Source organism: Mchenga conophoros, linkage group LG9, assembly GCF_057382185.1.
Source record: "Mchenga conophoros isolate Kocher_MC1m ecotype Shallow Benthic linkage group LG9, M_conophoros_male_GT1.1, whole genome shotgun sequence".
NCBI classification, from domain to species: domain Eukaryota; kingdom Metazoa; phylum Chordata; class Actinopteri; order Cichliformes; family Cichlidae; genus Mchenga; species Mchenga conophoros.
Genome location: NC_140534.1, coordinates 32,254,480 through 32,274,062, shown reverse-complemented (window position 1 = coordinate 32,274,062; position 19,583 = coordinate 32,254,480). Strand labels below are relative to the sequence as shown.

The 19,583-nt window shown below is 42.2% G+C and overlaps 1 protein-coding gene across 5 annotated transcripts in view; it reads right to left on the bottom strand.

The window, feature by feature from the left end:
- Positions 1-947: 947 nt before the first annotated feature.
- map7d2b (MAP7 domain containing 2b) overlaps positions 948-19,583 on the bottom strand; it is a 32,412-nt gene continuing 13,776 nt past the window's right edge. The window contains exons 6-17 of one of the 5 annotated variants that reach the window (XM_085287605.1): positions 18,155-18,244; positions 14,692-14,778; positions 13,173-13,291; positions 11,588-11,661; positions 11,154-11,347; positions 10,560-10,698; positions 9,820-10,000; positions 8,565-8,669; positions 7,420-7,483; positions 5,425-5,566; positions 4,181-4,476; positions 948-3,183 (exon numbers count right to left, since the gene is read on the bottom strand). In XM_085287605.1, coding sequence (XP_085143731.1) covers positions 4,185-4,476; positions 5,425-5,566; positions 7,420-7,483; positions 8,565-8,669; positions 9,820-10,000; positions 10,560-10,698; positions 11,154-11,347; positions 11,588-11,661; positions 13,173-13,291; positions 14,692-14,778; positions 18,155-18,244 — 1,487 coding nt within the window. In that variant the 3' untranslated portion in view covers positions 948-3,183; positions 4,181-4,184. The remainder of the gene's footprint in view (positions 3,184-4,180; positions 4,477-5,424; positions 5,567-7,419; positions 7,484-8,564; positions 8,670-9,819; positions 10,001-10,559; positions 10,699-11,153; positions 11,348-11,587; positions 11,662-13,172; positions 13,292-14,691; positions 14,779-18,154; positions 18,245-19,583) is intronic. The other 4 variants (XM_085287608.1, XM_085287606.1, XM_085287609.1 and 1 more) reach the window with 4 other exon arrangements.

Sequence of the window (19,583 nt, the reverse complement as noted above, 5' to 3'; positions counted from 1 at the left end):
CTCCACTCAGACTGAGCTCCTAGTGGGAGAACAGTTTGATAACAGAAAAAACACCTCAGCACAAAAGCACATGACTATCAATACACCATAGAAACACAAGACAAGCAACAGGGGAGGGTAAAGGGTAAGAGAGAGCCGCTGTAGACAGCGCATCCGATCCTGCAGTGTGTCTGCGCTGGTCCAGTCGACTGCCATCTTCTCCGGTAGGGCACAAGCGTCGAAGGCGTTTGGAAAGGGAGGGGGGATGAGTGTGTGCATATCAGTGTATGTGTGTGTCCAGAGTTCAGCTGAGACAGTGTCCTTCACCCGCCAGGCTAAGTAAACAGTCTTCCAGCCAACCCAGGTGGCCTTGCATGGAATGGGGGGGGAACAGTATAAACACAGTCGTTATCTGGGTGTTTTGTTCAGCTCCAGCCTTGAGGCCGCAGCTGGCATTAATGAAAATCATTAACCTTTCCCTTTAGTTAAAAGCTTTGCAGATTTGATAGTTTTTGTGGTTCTGATGCTGCTATAATCCAGAAGTCAGTGTTTTAAAAATCTCCATCAAAATCATTTTCATGCTGAAGGCTGAAAACCCCAACAGGAAGTTTGAATCTGTTTTAACCTCCTGCGATCTGGTGTCCACATATGTGGACATGACATTTTGGGTTGTCAAACCAAAATACTAAATTTTGCTTAACAAGGGCCTGATATCCACTTACAAGGACACTGCCACTGTTCTTTCGAAACTTAAAGCGAATGTCCTCGTATGTGGATCTCATTTTTCTCGGAAACAAAAATCAGGTAAAAAAGAAAAAAATTCTTTTACATTCATCAGGTCCCAATCAGCCCAAACAGCAAAGAGAAAATAAAAATGCATGCTATGAAAGAGCTCGGGTCTTGGGAGGTTAAATAATGCAGAAGCTGATTCTGGGGTCAGGAACAAAATCAAAAAAAGATAATCCATCCAGTTTTTGCAGGTGATTTTTAATTTCAGTGCAGCATCAAGTCAACACACAGTGAGATATAATGATAAAGAAAAGCGTCTGCGTTAAGCCCTACACTAGATCGTTTTCATATGAAGGTCAAAGACTAAACATCTCAAACATGTCCCTTACTTCCTTAATGATTCAGTTTTCCATTCACTAGTTTATTTATCCAGCTCACTGACACGAATGGCTTGATGAAGTTTATTGTTCGTTTTCAGCAGTTTTCCATGCACCACATTTACAATGATATATTCCACCAAGCTGCAGTGTCACAGAGTTTAAGTAAGATTAGAATAAACATTATATCCTTTATGTCTACTTCATACACAAGGGGACCCGGGGGACCCTCTGACGATGCGTTTCAGCACAATCTGGAGGAGCAGTGAGCAAACGTGGAGGGAAGCTGATGATAAAAATCAATGCGCTGGAGGTCGTTGGGGTGACGGGGAAATGCTTTCCTCCCCTCTGTGTGGTGCTTTGGAGAAGCAGAAGAGGCCTCGGTTCCCACAGCAAGAAACCAAACCACCACCTCTGTAGTGTGTCTGCACAGGCTTACACTGCAGTGCATGCCAAAATAATAAATGATCTTATTCATCCAGTAAAAAAAAACAAAAGAAATGTACAACTGTTCATGACACCAAGCATGTGTCTTCTGCAACATTTCTGGAAATTTAGGTGTTTTGTTTTTGTATAAAGACGATCTATGTTGTAATAAATGGTACTGAAGATTACACCAGTATCTTCTCTAAGGACCTAAAAACCTAAACCATAAATAAATAAATAAATAAATAAATACATACATACATTAAATCAAGAATAAATAAAAATTAACAATAAAGATTTAAGGAACTTGGAAAGAAAGCGATTACCATGACTTAAAGGCTAAAGCTTTTCTGTAGCTCAAATTCCTTAAAATGTCCATAAATATGAGTTTGGTTATTGAGTTTTTTACCTGTTGATATGAACACTAATATTTCTGGACAGTGGTTAACCTTTACTTTCAGGTTATCTCCTGTTGTGTGTGAGCTAAAGGGCAAAAACGCCTCCTCAGGGAGTGTTTGTGGTTCTCGTCCTCCTTTTAAAGGCCTCCTCCGGGCCTTTAAAATCAGCTGAAAGTGGGCGTGCCTGAGGGTGACGGGGAGGATGCTGACTGCACAGAGGTTTAAGGCCTCAGAGGTGATGAGCTGCGAGGTGGTGAAAGCTGTTCTGAATCGGTGAGGTATATTTGACTCGGGGACGTGGGCTGGGGATTTAAGCGTCTTCAGAGCGGTGTAACAAACATACAACTACTGTAAGTGCACACTATAAACTGCAGCTTGCGTGGTTACAGTCAGTGCCAGACAAATACACAACACGCTGTCTCAATATCCCCCCGCCCGCACATTAAATTACAAGACATGTAGCATTTTCCCCCCAGAAGGGTCGCATTTTTTCCTCGTGTTTGATTGTTGCTAGTCCTCAAATCGGTCCATCGGTCCAGTGATGAGCGGCAGAGAAACAACAGCTAAAGGCTACGGGTCGACAGCGGGTTCATCGTTTCAGTTTCTGATGGTTTCTCCTGCGTCAGGATGGAAGGAAATCTACAGCAGAGCAGGTCAGAGGTGGGATAAACACACGGGAACCCACAACCACGGCCATAAAACAGCTCGGCAAGCTGAGGATGCTACACACAGATTCACACAACAGCATCAGTCTCACGGCTCTCCTCCAGATCATCTACTACAGAGCCGCTTCCTGTCCCCACTGTGACCACCTCAAACATCTATTTACAACGGTTTCAAGAGCAGAGATGACAGATTAAAGCGGGCGAGTTATGTTTGGCGGCAGTGCAGCTGGGAAATACTGGATTCAGGCGTGGAGGGGAAGTAGCTCCAAGTTTTACAGCACAAAGTTTGAATTTATTTGGGTTTTAGACGAATAAACTGTGACCTAAACTTCACTCTGTAACATAATATTCACATATATATAAATATATCACATTACCTGCATGATTAGGTCAAACTGTGTTGTGTTTCTCAGAGCTGTAATTGCCCACCTGCACTGCCCTAAAATGTGGCCAGAAGCTTAACAGTGATGCGTGTGTGTGGTTTGGTAATACAGATGAGAAATCAGGTGTTCAGCAGTCGTTTCCTGTGGAGATGATGACTGTTGTTCTGGTCTCTTGGTCTGTTTCTCCTGGCTCCTGTTTTTAGCTGCCGGCCTCCTGAAAAAGGTCCTAAAAGAGAGATAAGAGACATTTAAGAACTTCAGTATGGCAAATACTAAATATAAATACATAAATACTTTATGTATTTATATTTATATTTATATTGTTTTTCCCTGTCCGTAAGTAAAGTTTTGGGTTCAACATAACCAAAAGCCGGATTCTTTTGGTTCAACAAGCACATATTAAACCCAACACTTTAAAACAAATGCATGTTATTTTCATACAGAAGAAAGCAGGCAGGACAATGGTGTGTTTCACTGTATTTAAAAGCATGAGATTCAGGTCCTGCAGTGTCTTCTTAGCTCAAAAGTTTGATTACATAACAGAAGTGTAATCACTCATATCATGGTGCTTTTCGTACGGTCCCTTTTTCCTGTACTGTTATCACAATTGCATAAAAAGTGTGTAAGAGACCTTTATTAAAACGTCTAATCAACAGATTTAAATGTCAGTCTCATCCACCACCTGTTCATCTTACAACAGAGACAAAACTGTTTAATTAAGAACAAAAACTGAAGCCGTTTGTCTGCAGATAAACTGCTGGTTTAATCTGTCATATTTTTACACTTGTCAGATTCCTTGTAAACTTTGCTGCAGGCTGACAGCAGCCATCCTCTGTCTGTTTAGCAGAGACACCTGCAGCATGCAGGGAGGAGCCTGAAGGCTCAAAGTCAACTAGAACCACTTTACAGCACTAAATAATTATTTTGTATTTGTATAAAAAACATGTTGTGTTTATGTCATGAATGGATGACTTCTAAATATAACAGCACTTGTGTGCACGGTCCAGATGTTTACAGGCCTCTGTATTAGCCTTCATATCTTCTGATTGGCTGCTCCTCGTAAGCAGGTGGCTTCTTAACCTGGGATGACTATAGTAGAAATAATCCTCTCTATGGCATCATATCGTCTAAAACTGAGTATTTGCCTTTTTACTGGATGGAGTAGAGCAGTGAAGACAGACAGAGAGAAGTGAAAGGGCCATATGTCGGGGGGTCTCTGTTACCTGGCTACTGGATGTCCAGCTTGCTCGGGCCGACGCTGTGGATGAGCTGGGACGACTCGGAGGCGGCGCTGTAGCCGTGAATCAGCAGGTTCTTGTTGAGGTCTCCGACCCCGCTTCCAGCCTGCATTTTGGGGTAAGGCTGCACCTCTGCAGCCTGCTGCTGCCCTCGCCCCGGGGCGTCATCGTCCATCAGGTGCCCCAGCGGGCAGCCGTCTGTTCCCTCGGTGACCGGCGAGAACTCGTGGGCGCTCGCTGGCTCATCCCTGGACACTGGACTGATGGAGACAGATGGAGAGCTTAAAGGAACAACGATGACAGAGACACAACATTTAGTTTATTAGAGCGTCTCGACGGGCAGCGTCAGTATTTAATGAGCAGTATTTGATCTCACAAACATCAGGCTCGGCTGTGGACATGAAGAATGAAGCCTTTAACCAGACGTGAGATGAGAAGACGATGAATGGATTACAGAGTAAATGAAAAGGTGATCAGCAGGGCTAAACACCTCCTTGTTGTAATGTCACAGCAGCTCAGATTAGCTATTCAGAGATCAAAGAGTAATGGTCAGCTGATCAGCTTGGCTTTAGGAAATTTTTATGTTTTTCCTTTTAATAACATTTTAGGATTTTTGCAGAGCTCTTCTAGTCTTACTGAACCATAGATATTCACACATAAATATCAAATTTGGGAAGAGAGCCGCAGCAATGATCAAAATAGTTGATGTGATTTAGATCAATCGATTTTGTCTGTGTTTTCTGTGTAGCTGCGTAAAGACACGTGACTGTTCTGGATAAATGTAGAGGCCTGGGGGAAGCCTGCTAATAGGAAATAAAATAGGACCTAAGACTGACCCTTGCTGTACATCAGAGGTAATGTGAGCTATAGACGGTTTATGATTGCTTAGGTTGTAATGAAAAGGGATTAAAAAAACTCCAGTGGCTCGCTCTCAACCACAGAGTGCTGAATGAGAGATGACCTGACACTAAATTGAGTGAACGCTGGCTTCTGTCAGGCAAAGAAAAGAATTTTAGTTAATATAAAATATTATGACATACTGCCAAACTAAAGCATTATGATGCTCCCACGTTTTAAATCCCAGCACTTGAGTCCTGTTTTTTCCTCTGGTTCGTGGTTTTGAGTTGTAAGCGTTCTCAGTTGTTGGGGTGTCAGAAACCTTTGAGATGCAGACAGTTGACTAAATGAGATGAGGAGGAAGGAACAGGTCACGCTTTGGGGAGACCTACCTCACGTCCATGGACTGGACCCCATCTGACAGCTCGTCCACACTGCTCTTCTCCAGGGGTCCCAGCATGATGACGGGGGCTTCAGCGGGAGTCGCGGCGTCCTCCTCCGGGGCGACAGCACCTTCACCTCGCACCTCGATTGCTGCCAACATACACAGGAAGTCTTTACTCGAGGTTATAAAAGAGGTGCTAAAGGTTTGATCCCGGCCTCGGATATCACAGTTCAGCATCACTTCCTGAAAATGAATCCTGAGAAATGCTTTATAGTTGCAGTAAATTTCGCACCCTTTTTCAGATGTTCCACCTCTATCAGTGGTGACAAGCATCCGGATGAAACAGTGGAGACTCCAAACCTCCACCAAGGCTGAAAGTTTCCCAAATACATAGTTTACGCTTCTTAAAGGGAGGAAACTGTCTCAATTTGCAGACTTTCAAAGGATCTCTTTATTTCCACATTTTCAAAAATTCAAGACCAAACTTCAGACAGAAATATTCATCAGACGTTAACATATAGACTCTTCAAACAATGACACAAGTAACCGGATTAAAAGTCTGACTGGAATAAAAATGCTTCATGTAAACACACCAGATTCTGATCCGATCACGTTACTGTGGATAAAAATCTCTTTCCGATCGAGTTACACTGATCATTAATTGAGGTCCACTTAAACACTTCTTTTGATTTTCGGGGTGAAACTATCCAAACTGCACGTCTGTTACGTCAAACGATGACGTCAGTGAGAAGGTAGGTCCATTGGAAGACGAAATACGACAAAGTCAGAAATGTGAGAAATCACAGCAATGTGAGGATGAAAGCAGAAATCCAGAGATCCAAATCACAATCCTACTTTTCCAGAAAACTCGACAATTCTGTGCATGTCAAAAATGATTTACTCTGTTCAGACGCTGGATGCACATAAATGCACGTCATGATCACATTACCTTATTCAGGGTGATTATCTTGCTTCATAATTATTTGCAGGGAGCGGCTTTAACCACTAAGAGTAGGAGGTTTAAGCCAACAGCGTTCCTGAAACTATGATCAACAAAGGCTTCATTAATTAAACTTCACTGCAAACCTCACAGCCCGCCGGCCCTCGAACACAACGAGCTGAGCCGAGGCTTCCTGGATATTTGTGATTTTATTACAGGTTTTGTTTTAGGCATGAGCCACAGCGCTCTGCGTCCTCCCTCCCCAGTGACTGCAGATAGAAATGAGCCAGCAGCTAAATCTAGTACAAGACACTGTAGTTTCTTATGACTTCGATATTTCTGTGCATGGTTAAAAATATCAAATAAACAAACAAAATCATTCCTGTTAAAAAAGCAGTTTTACACCCTCAGTCAACTGTTAGTGCAAACCATTTTTACACACATAATGATGCGTGGGGGAGAATAAAAACCAGGCACCCTGAATGCTTTGGTGTTCAGCTTCCTCTACTTAAACATTTCCTGATACATTTAATAGTTTCTCCTTCAGTTCAGAACCACCGGTTACGTTTAAAGTATTTAAAAGATGTTCATAAAACCAGGTGGAACTCCCTGCCGGCGAGGCCAGTGAAAGGAGTGTAACAATGTTCCTTATAAATGTTTTCTATCATAATCTTTCTGCTTCAGTGTAAAGCTGCGGTGATTACAGAGTGATTCACTTCAGCTGTGCTGATGAAGGCGTCGGCACGCGAGTCCGTTCAGGTCAGAGAGTTCAGCGAGCGCTGCAGTTTTTCCCCTCAGCGTTGGCTATTTATCCCACCTCCGCCCATCAGGAGGTGCTGTTCCCCCACCTGTGTAACACTGCTGAGTCACACTGCAGCTGCCAGTTATCACATCCAATTTCACAGAGAGGCCTGATCGTGGTGGAGAAATTAGATTTTCAAAAACGCTTCCCATCCAAAGGACGACAGGGAAAAGGACTCTGAACTGCACTGGCGTGGAAAATTAAGTCATTCGTTTTGTAGTGTGTGTGTGTGTGTGTGTGTGTGTGTTACATCCATTTACCTGGAGCAGCAGATGGAGGCTCCACTTCACTCTTCCTTGTTCTTTTCATAATCTCCTCAATTCTCTGCAGAAGCAGACACACGGCTGGTGTTAACAGAGAGAAATAAAAGACGATCACATCAAACTTTTCGAGTTCATGTTGTGTCATGATAATCCATCTGCTCGTAAAAGTGTCTGAAAACGGTGCAAAAAGGGAACAAATAGAAATCCAAGAATAAACAAAGAGCCGGAGCTCCGTTCAGCACATCCAGGATAATTTTCCTTGTATGGCTTCATTTAATCTGACGTCTGTAAGCAGTCACATGAAGGTCGTTTCAGGGCCTGACAGGTTACAGTAAATTAACAGAAGACAGTTTTTGTTGTTTCTCTGCGACGAAGTGAAGAACAAGCAAACATAAAAACAGAATTAAACGAAGGCTTAGACTCTGATTTAAGGTCCACAAAATGTTGCTGTGTTTTGGGATCGTGTATTAATGCCTACAGAAGAATGAAGTTGTTTGAAAATCGCAGCCAACAGGAAAAAAAGGAATGACGTTGCCTCATGAGATGAAGATTTTATCTGATTTGATCATTTCTCTTCCAGGAATGATGATCCACTGTCCTGAGAACTGATTGGGGAGGGCTAGTTCTCCAGTATACGTTACCGTGGTGATGTACCCCAGTGAAACTGAACAATATACAGAAACTTCAAATGACTCGGGGCGAAATAACTGCTGGTGAGGTGAAGTGAGCAGAACTGCGATAACGTTCAGGTGAGTGACTGAAGAGACCAGAGCGAGTGTGAGTGTACCAATGTCTGCAAGCAACCAGCAGCTTCAAAGTTATGTGTGACGAGTGGATCTCTTGCCATTGTATACGCAGCTTTAAAAGTGAATCATCGTCACATCCCTGAAAACCCCAGGGTTAAACCTTCAGTTACCCCGCTAAGCCTCAAAGCCTGCCTGGTAGCACAGGGAAAACAGGGTGCAGCACATCAGGGGAACAGCAACCAAATTTAAACATATCATAAGAATAAAAAACTGTCTGAAGCCAACTACGTCATATCTGAGTCTCCTGAAACTGTCTGGATCCCAGGTGAGAAAACATCTTAAAAGGTGAATTTTCTGAGCTCTAGTCTGTGATTAGTCTGTGGAGATGTTCGGTACCTTCTTCCTCTGCTGTCTCTCCTGCTCCTCCTGGATGTGCAGCAGCTCTCTCGCCTGCCTCTTCCTCTCAGCCTCCCTCTGAGCTCGCAGGAAGGCCTCCTCCCTCTGAAAAACACGCAGCCAATCACATTCTCGCTATTCTTCAGTTTACAGTGTGTAAACATGAGTTACCTGAAAACATACAAGAGTCGAACCGGAGACCCGCCCCCTTTGCTTCTCTAACACTGCCATGGCCGGTCTTACCTACAAGCTGTCGATCTGCACTGATATCATCATTAATCACTCTTCATAATTACTGTAACAATAAATCAGGGTTTAACCACTGCACCTGCAACCGAACAGGTTAGAGGTAGAGAATAAAGATATGGTACTACAGCTTGTGTGTCTGCTCTTTGCATAATTCACCAACTTCTTCTTTTAATACAGTTGTAATAGTTTTCATTCAGCTGGCATTCATAAATCAGAGATTGGGGCTTTTGTCTCCAAAGCTTTACTTGATTAAGTTTTTTTCTCAGTAGTTGGAGTTTGAAAGTTGAAATTTGGAGATAATAAACTCCAATTTTGACTTATTGATATAATAAAAAAGCTCTTTCAGTGGCAGAAACAGACTTCTGTACTTTACCATCTGGAAGAGGGACTATAAACAAACATAACAGAAAGAAGCATTTTATAATGAAATTATTATGGCATTAAATAAACTGCAGTAATAATAGAAAAAAAAATTATTCACATTTTTAAAATTTATTTTATTTGTTTAATTATTTACTTTTTTATTTATGCACCTTTTTAATTTTTTATTTATTTAATCTTCTAATTTTTTTGTCTTATTTAATCCGGTTTCTAGTTGTATTTATTTATTTTTAATAGATTTTTGTTATTTCCATATTTCTTCTGACATTTTTTTCTGCTTCTGTGTCCGTATGGCATGAAGCTTTCACCTACATGTTAACATTCATTTATAATATTAAATCAAGACACATGACACCCATAACTAAAGAAACCTAAACACACTCAGAGACATAAATCCTTCTTTTATAGTAAACTGAGTCCTAACGTAAATGTATTCAGAGCAGGGTAAGGATAGCAACATGGGACACTTTAATGTAAGTACATCAATAAAAACACAAATGCATGGGCCAAAGTGATCCGTGAACATTGTTAACAATTATTCATTTGAGCTGAAACTATGCAAACACTGAGCAGCATCACCTTCGTAACAATAAAACACATCATAGGTCGTTTCATTCACACGGACCTCTCTGTCCAGCTGATCCTGCATGTCCTTCCATCTCTGCTCCTTCTGCCGTCTCTCCTCCTCCTCCCGTCTCACCTTCTCCTCCTCCCGCCTCACCCTCTCCTCCTCGGCCTGCTGTGCCGCCCTCTCCTGCCGCTCTCTGGCCTCCTGCTGCCTCCTTTGCTCCTCCTCGGCCCTCAGCCTGCAGAAAACCACAAAGTCTGAACTTCACAGGGCGCCACAGACGAGACAAAGATAATCATCTCTGACAATTTCTATTTTTAATGCATTGTTAATATTGTTGATTCAGTATACACAGCAAACAGTCAAAGTAATCAAATCAATGACTTTTTCTACTCAGTCTTAGCTCTGAATAACTCCAGCTACAAAAGTGCAGTAAAAGTACATAACTAGTCCCTATAAACAGGACAAAAAACACCATAAATCTCCTGTTTATAAATTGAGGCTTTTGGATATTCTCCATTTTGTTCCATCTACAACAATCCCTGTAAACTTTGCATTTAACAAACTATTTTGTGTTTAATTTTCCTCATCAGAACTGGAGCAAAATGCTGTATTTTGGACAGTATTGACTGCTACGATGGAACTATGAGTGAAACTCGATCTAATGTCCATTAAATGTTCAGCGATTGTAAGAAAAAACAAGAATCATAAGTCTAACGTTTCACATGTTCAGATAGAAACAGAACAAACCAGAAACATCTGGGTCCAGTGAACAGCTGTGTACGAGGAGCACTCACCTCTCCTCCTCCTGCCGCTGTCTCTCCTCCTGCTCCTTCTGTATTCGGGCCAGACGGCGTCTCTCTGCCAGCAGTCTGGATGCCTCCTCGGCGTCTGTGGTCCCACCCACGCTCCTTCCTGTGGGCGTGCCCGGAGACTCTGTTGGGGAGGATGGAGAGACACAAAAAACATAAAAAAACAGTTTAAAAGATTTCAAAAAGCCTTTAAACAACATTACAGCTTCATAAATGCTCAGCTAAGGGGACCATCTCACCAGAGCTCTGCAGGTAAGACCTGCTGATACATGTACAGATACAGAAAGGAAAGCCAGGAGCATCTTCGGTTGTGTTTTCACTCGATGTGCACTCTGCAGATTCTGTGGCGAGGTTCTGTTTGACATGTTGAATTAAACCACCTTGTTTTGCTTTTTTCTTCGACATTTAGAGTTTATCATTCGCCTGAATTATGCTGAATATGACCAAAGGAGATTTCTCCTTCACCAGGTGGTATTTTGACCACTATCACCGTCCCCTGAATTCAATCGACATCAATAAAAAACTGATAGCTTAGTTAAGGCGGCATGTGTAAAGTTACTGCTGCACGTATGTCTTCACCTGCATTGAGTTCTCTGCTGGTGGATTTGGGGATCTTCTTCTCCGATGTCTCAGATTTGGTGGATTTCCTCTCCAGGGTGCTGTGACCTTTGACCTCGTCTGTGCCGGGGGTGGTGGCTCTCTGCCGGAGAGGGGAGGGCGGGTACTGACCAGGGGAGCAGGGAGACTGGGCGCGACTCCTGCTGGACCTCACCCTGAAGCAACCAACAGAGTCACATCAAGTCGCCTGTGCTTCAGGTGAAGTGTGCGTGTTCATGTTCAGACATGAGAGGACAGAAAACTGGCACGTGACTATATTTGGGACAAAATGCCCATCCCGTGGTTAGGTTTAGGCTGAGCGTATGTAAACACACAGTGCGTGTGTGTGCGCGTGTGTGTGTGTGTGTGTGTGTGTGTGTGTGTGTGTGTGTGTGTGTGTGTGTGTGTGTGTGTACCGTTTCGGTGTGGCAGGGCCCTTGCTGTTGGCCCTGAAGGAAGAACTGCGGCTTGGTGTGTTTGCTGACTCCCCCTAAAAGTCAGATTTCACAAATATTACTGGCTGTATAAACACATGATAATCAGAACATCAGGACTTCGTGAAGCTCTTGTTATAGCCGTGTAACTGGAGACCCATCAGTGAGGATGAGTCAGGATGAAGCTTCATCATGCTGGATGCAGCTTACTCACATCAGTAACGACTACAACATCAGTTTGTGAACGACGTGAGCAGTCGTTTTCCTGCCTCATTAAAACTGAGTCCTTCCTTCCTGTCCGAAGCATCAGTGCAGAACGACAGAGGATCATCTTACATGCTCGTTAGCTGGAATAAAACTTCATGAATCTCAAACAGTTACTAAACAGTTCTGACTGCATAGATGTTTGTTAGCATACAAATGAATTCATTACTGAAAGCTTTACTGGCTTTTTGACCGGTGCGGCCCAGTTTAGTAACTTGCACATCTTTAATCCTGCAGCTACATCCTGAAATTAGTCAGTACCGAGCAGGAACCCCGTCTGAGGCTGAAATAATGAGGTGGAATGAAAAACTATCAGCTCATCTAATGTTTGCTTGAGGCTGGCTCTGACAGAGTCCCCACACACTCAGAATTCACAAATTTACAGCAGAAATAAAGACATTTAGAGTTTGGTATGACTGCATGGGGGGGATTTTTCTGTACCTCATGTTAAGGTTTAAAGTTTGGGGCTTGGCCGCACTGTCTGACACACATGACAACACAAGTGCAGAAGCTCCCAGCTGTATACTAATCTTCATCTTAGCTCCATGTGTATGCACTTCCTTTTTTAGCAGTTTTACCCTGAGAGGCTTAAGACATCAGCAGTGTCAACTCTAATTATAACTCTAACCCTAAAGATAAAAAGAACAGCTTTAAATATGTAGTACTTTACAAACAGAGTTCACACACTGCTGCAGAAAAAGTGTGACAACAACAAATTCAAACAGAGGTGCAGACATTAGGCTAAATGACAAAACAGAACAAAACTAAAGAAAAGTTCAGATGCACAAAAACACAAAACCCCACCTGTAAACATATTCAAATCTTTTATAACCCAAGAAAAAATAAAATAGTGTTTTATTGGTCTGTTATTTAGCACAAGATTTCTGTGTCCCTGCATCGCGCCATAATCATTCCACCCTATTGTTCAAATATGACTTCTGGCTCTAAGAAAAACACAACATGGTCAAAATGTTAACACAACCAGAGTCCAAACACCACGTTTCATACAGGTAATGCCTGTTACCTGGCTACAGTGCTGACACTCAGACTGCAGGACAAATACACAGTCCTGCAGTTATTAACCTCTTACAAAGAAACCAGAGACTTACAAAAGCAACGGCAAGTGATTCACCCAGCAACACATCACACAGAGTCCACAGCTCTGGGAGAGTGAAGGTTCATGAGTCCAGATCTATAAGATTACCACACAGCACAACAGTTGCTAATGTGCCCTTTTAGCTCCAAACACCTCGCTTACAAAGAGCTATGTGGTGTTATATGTTAGTGTGTGTGTGTGTCTGACCGTGGGTGTTTTGGCTCTGGATGTTTCTTCGGGGAACCCAGCGATGCTTCTGCGGTTGGAGGAACTCCTGGTTAGTTTGTGGTTGTTGGATGAAGCTGTTCGATGGGACACAAAAGACACTGACGGGTCAAAGACGGACACACAGAAATAACACGTGAAACACGTTTACAACATACAGACAGAGACACAGATGGAGGAGAATGAGACGCTCGGTTAGGAAGACACGTTGTGCAAACAAATGAGAAACCGTTTCTGCTTTTTCTGCTGACTCTAACCCGGAGAGGCTCACTGCGCTTCCAGATAGAAAAAACAGCATTAACTTTTTGTCCCTTAAAAACACAAGTAAAATATTTTTAACAAGTAAAAAGCTGGTCTTTTTAACACATGATGATTGATGTAAATTAATGTTTTTCTTCATGACTTTCAGACAATGTCGGGAAAATGCAGCTGGGATATTGTCTCGAGGTGGAAATCATGCGCCTGAGATGTGTTCATATTTAGGCGAGGGGTGATGGAGGACGCCTACAGTTACCTGCAGGATCCTAACATGTATGGATAAAGGAGCTGGAGGGTTAAAGAGTACATAATGTCTTTTCCAACATCAAACTCAAGGTGCTGCAGAGTCGCTGAGATTTGTTTCTGAGGCGACTTTCATTTTGTCATCGTTTTCCCAGATCTCACAGGATTTATGCATCCAGCTGCATGTTGCATGGTTAGAGGGGTCTAAACCTTCTCCTTCACCCAATAAAACACAGACTCCAGCCGTGTGGGGTGAGCCAGGAACAACGGCTTGTATCTGCCTACTTAACTCTTTCATCATTTGCCAATCAACAACCTAAATGTCTCAGGAAGTTAAGTCTGCTCACGTGGACGTAGTGTTTTCAGAAACATTTGATCACTCACCACAGATTGAAGACTGAACAGAACCAACTTTAAGGGTTTTCTTTACTTGGATGATTGAGCATGAATCAAGTTGGCTATTTGCTAACATCCAAATATTTGAGACAATATGGTGCTAGAAATAATTCTGCTGCCGCCCCCTGTGTGAAAACCAGCCGTGCAGGTGATCAACTCAACACTGGCACCTGTGAAAAAACCTGAACAAGCTCAGAGAGACGAGATGGAGGTAACGACTAAGAAAGCAAAGACTGATCTAAGAAGATGATTCAGGTGAGGGAGCAGATGCTTGTTCGTACAGGATGTGTCCTGTAGCTGCTGAGGAGGAGCACAGGGAGACAAACAGCAGAGGAATAACTGCCTACATGCATCAACCTTGATGTTCTACCCAAGTTTATTAGATCCATGCTGCAGAGTGCTGTTACCTATAAAGCAGGAGTACTGTCTGTTTGGTCTACAGGCACAGAGCTGAAAGAACTCTTATCTGGGCGACTTCTTCACACTTTTACTTTTACATGTATTTGTTTTGATCTGAAACACTGGAAACAAAGAGTTAAGCCTGAATCCTGCTCTCCGGTTTGGTACTCGGGTGATTTTTAGTTTAAGGTTCATAAAGTCTCACCTCTGTCCGGTGAGTGAAGAGCAGCTGAAGAGTTGGAGAGCTGTTTGTTGATTGGCTGATCAGATGGTGGAGACAGGAAGTCAACCGCTGAAGTAACACAAAAACAAAAAAGCGAATCATTTAAACGGACGCACACACCACAGCGACTTAAACAGCTGCTGCTCGGTGTAAAACTGTCCAGTGAACGTCCGATCCCAGCACAAACACCCCTCACACGACAAACACAAATCTGCCGGCTCACGCAGAAAATAAACCCACTGATCGATGAGCCGTGCAGGGCGCTGAATGAATTAACCTTGGTGATGTAAGACAGAAACGAAACAGCAGCAGAGACGCACACACACACGAGGAAGTGCTTCATCATGAAATGGAGGATGATGATAGCGAAGCAGCGACTGCAGAGCCATAAAGCTGTGAGGTGAACGTTTCAGAGACGAGAGACGCGACCGGACAAAAGCAGGACTTAAAAACTCCGTTTGTGACCAAAGACTTGATCTGCTCTCTGGGATTTTCTGGGATAGCGATTAGATTTTAGGAGTAAAGGATTATTTTCTTTCCAAATAATCCAAGTTTGCATGATTTTTTAATTCACTTTTATCTTTAGGAGAGTGTGTTGTTAACCTGTTTAACATAAAACATTTATTTTAGCGAGCTACTATAAGTAAGTAACAAAAATAATAAAATATTTACTGTCAGTAAGTTCATTCATAATCTTCAAAAAACGATTTAAAAACATGTTTTACCTCACAGTCACTCAGACGTCATGTCACAGTTTTTGTTTTATTTTTTTCATATTCCTAAAATATTTGTTAAGTTTAGTCTTTGTTGCCTCATTAGTTTAACCAATTATCTTGTTTTACTGTTTCTTCTAGTTAATTATACCCTAAAATATCTTGTAATTGTTTTAACTAAATGCTACAAATGTTTCAATTAATGTAATTAACTTAAATACATTTACTTTGATCTGATGAATTCAGAGAAAATATTTATTGATAAACAGAAAGCAATGAGCCACAGTTATCGTTTATATTTGTGTCTTTTTCCAGCTTAGTGTTGTTACGATTTAAAATGATTAAATAAAGCTGATTTTTAGGATTTTTATGTACACATTGCACTCTGTGCACTCCGAGTCGGCACTCTGTGTTTTTGAGGGTCGAAGCGTCATTCAGCGTTACGACTGAATTGAAATATTGAATTGACGTAGAAGCGCGGAGGGTCTTTACTGCATGCTTACACATCACAGCAGATAACAGTCAGGAGGATATTTTCTGGGCCAAAGGAAGTGTCCCGAATGTAGATAATAAATAGAATCAGTATCAGGATAATATTAATAATCAAGGCAGGTGTTTCTGTCTCTGTCCTTCCAGGAAAGGAGCAGATAAGAGGGACTTGAACGAAGAGGAGACTCGAAGGGACACAACAAAACGGTCTGTTGGTTCTTAAAGAAGATAGTCGTAATAATAATGTGTTATTGTTGGGGTATAAAACTGTGGCCCGATTCAAAGTCATCCTTTCTGTGAAGCAGACCGATGGTTTACATCGAGGTCTGTAACTTGTAATATCAACTGCCGAATCTTTTTAAGTGACAAATATTTCTCCTGTACTTCTTTGATTGAAACAGTGTCCTGACTGCAGTTTTAAACTCTGATTCGTTTACTCTGTTTCTCCTGAAATTACTACCAAACAACACAGGAAGTGCACCAGCAGGTCAGGCCGAGTGCAAAACACCATGGAGGTTATTTGAGTCGGTGATATGGGACAGTAATGATCGCATGGCGTCTGTGTGTGAGAGCGTGTGAGGTCTAATAAGTTTCACAGATAGCTGGAGGGTGAAGTCTGCTATGATTTATGGTGTGTGTGTGTGTGTGTGTGTGTGTGTGTGTGTGTGTGTGTGTGTGTGTGTGTAGTAACAGGGTGTTTCATAGACAAAATTCCCTGCTGAGAAAAATACGTATGCATCGCTAAACAAGGCCTTGGGCCAGGAAGACAGGAAGTGGAGCAGCCCTTTGTTGTGGGGGTGGGAGAGCATGTGTGTTGCATACGCACTTATGTGTGGTGGGGCTTTCAAACCAGATGCTCATTAGACAGTAAGAGGAGATATGACGGCACTGTTGATGAAGATGGGTGGAGAACACCGGCAGCTGACACAAATAACACACACTGAGTGGGTCGGAGGTCACGCATTTGATTGGTTTTAACTCTTTCTGATCAGCGCTGTCACCACTGTGTGAAGGTCAAAGCTCCTGTAAACGTTAAAAAACATTTAGAGCTCTACAGAGATTTTTGTTTTTTGAGTAAAGATTTCACACATTAAGTTTTTGGGAACATTTTTAGCTTTAAAATGTCTGTAAAAACCTTTGAAAAGTTAAAGCACAATGTTGTCCTTTGATGAGCAGATTCAGCAGTGGAGGCTGTTGTATGGCCAGATAATAAATGATAATGTAGTTACCTGTACATGTAGTAAATATAACCATACATTACACACCATGTTGAGCTTTAATAAAAAGCTTCTTTCGTTATCACCTTTTTTAAATTGAATATATTGACTTGTTTCTTTCAGCTTTTCTTTATGCTTCTGCATAGATTCTCCTTTTCTGTGCCACATGTGGCACTGAAATATGACTCCCTTTGGAGTGACTCTCTATGGAGTCAGTCCCAACAGACTCCCATGTTAACATTTACAACTTTTACTCAGAAAATAAATGTGTTTACAGCCTGCTTAAAAAACGCTGCCTCTGGATAGTTTCCTACTTCATAACAGCAACAGATATTTTTACAATTTACTTATTAGAATTGTTTTAAGGACAAAGTTAGGCTTGTGCTGCTTTGACTGAAAGTTGGATGGCGAGGAAGGCGAATGCAGCTGCAGCTGTCTGCCAGGCTTCACCTCAGTTAACTGGAGTAACTCATGTGGACCAATAATATTGATTACTGTGCAGTTAATTGTACTAACACATTGTCTGTGCTCCAGTTTTGGTGAATGAAAGTCTAATAACTCATTATTAGCTATCTGTGTCTGTATGAATGCAGGCTGGTAACAAAGCCAGCTATTGTTAGCTGATAGCGTAGTACTCCACCCTCTCATATAAGCACGGCCACTCTAGCTAAAAAAACCAAAAAACACATGATGGCTGACAAAACTCACGTCCACTGAGGTGTGCCAACATACTGCACATGCTGCTACATTTACTGCAGAGGAAACCTGTGCAAACTTTTTTGCTGCAACTTTGTTTACAAATATTCAGATTTATATTCCAATTTATCGCTGGTGGAGCGCGTTTTATTAGGTCCTCTAAGAACAGTCGTGACAAAAATCAGTGCAAACATTTTTAAAAGGATTGAAATATAATACACACGACTATCACACACTTCAGGATGACGCTACAGCTACGAACATGCAAACAGAGGATCGACTGCAGGTGGCGGTGGGTGGGTGTGGCACACATAGTCATGTGGTCTGTACCGTTACGGGACTGGCTGGCACTGGAAGCAGCAGGAAGCTCATTGGGCTGAGCGGAGCCAATGGCATGGCAGGGTGGGGTCTTAGGGTTACCTGGGCAGCAGGTGAAGCAGAGCGGAGAAAGCAAAGCATTACATACTCACACACACACACACACACCTGTTTCAGGGACACATGACAGGCATACAAACAGAAAACAACAACCAAGCTCGGTGCACACACACACGCTGGGTTAAAGTGAAAGAGGCATCAAAATCTGTTCAAAAACATTGTAAAGGCAAACGAGCCAACAAGAGGGAGAGTGAAACACAAAACTGTGACGCGAATATGTGCAAAAGAAGTGTCACTGCCCTCTCAGGGAAGATCTAAGATCCTGTTCTCATCATGTGGAGGTTCAAGCAACATCTGCTGTAAGAGAACTGTTTAAACTACCATGTTCAGCATGTAGGCAGATCTACAGGTTCTGAACAATGACACTGGACATTATTGTAGTTTTGATTCTTTACACCACCACAGAGGATTTGAAATCAAACAGTGAACATGTGTTATTAGAGTATTGGATTCACACAGTCTCCCATTTTCAGTAACTTAACTGACTGACAACCAGCTGGCCGGCTGAGGCCTGGTTCCTCATTATTTTATGACAAATTCAGCAGATAAAAGAAGTGGAGTGTGCCGGTAGCTGTTCACTGAAACTGTCACTGTGACATCCAAAGACACGTCAGTGCAAGTGAAGGAGTGTCATTAGGCTGACAGGCCAAAATAAACTCTCTCCGATCAGGCACAACATTATGACTTGTATAATATTGTGTCCAGCTGTTTGCTACAGAAACAGCAAACAGATACAATGTGTTGTGTACTCTGACACCTTTCTACCAGGAATGACCTTTTTTGCAATTTCAGCTATAACAGCTGATCTGTTGGATCGGAGCAGAGCCGGCCTTTGTTCTTCATGTGACCCTGTCGCTGGTTCATCACTGTTCCCTTCTTGGACCACTTGATGCGCTGTTAGCAGTGTTAGCAGTGCTACGATGAACAGATAATCTTCACTATGGCACTAACAGGTGTCATGATGAAGAAACAATCAGAGTGATTCCCTTCATATGACCGTGGTCATGACTATTAAGACTGATCGGTGTATAAAAGACAAAAAAACCTTTCATAGTGGCCAAATCAATAATCTGGTTCATTCTCAAAAACAAGGAAGACACTGGTGAGCTCAGGGACATCAAAAGGCCTGAAGACAACTAAAGTGGACGATTACAGAGTTCATTACTTGCTTAAGAAAACATCTAACAACAACATCTAACCAATCAAGAACATTCTAAGAGAACATAGGTTACATTATGTAAAAGAGAGTTTATAAAAAGATGCAAACCATTTGAAAACAAGAAGAAAACATCTAAAAGAGTTCTGAAAGAAAGTCTTTGAA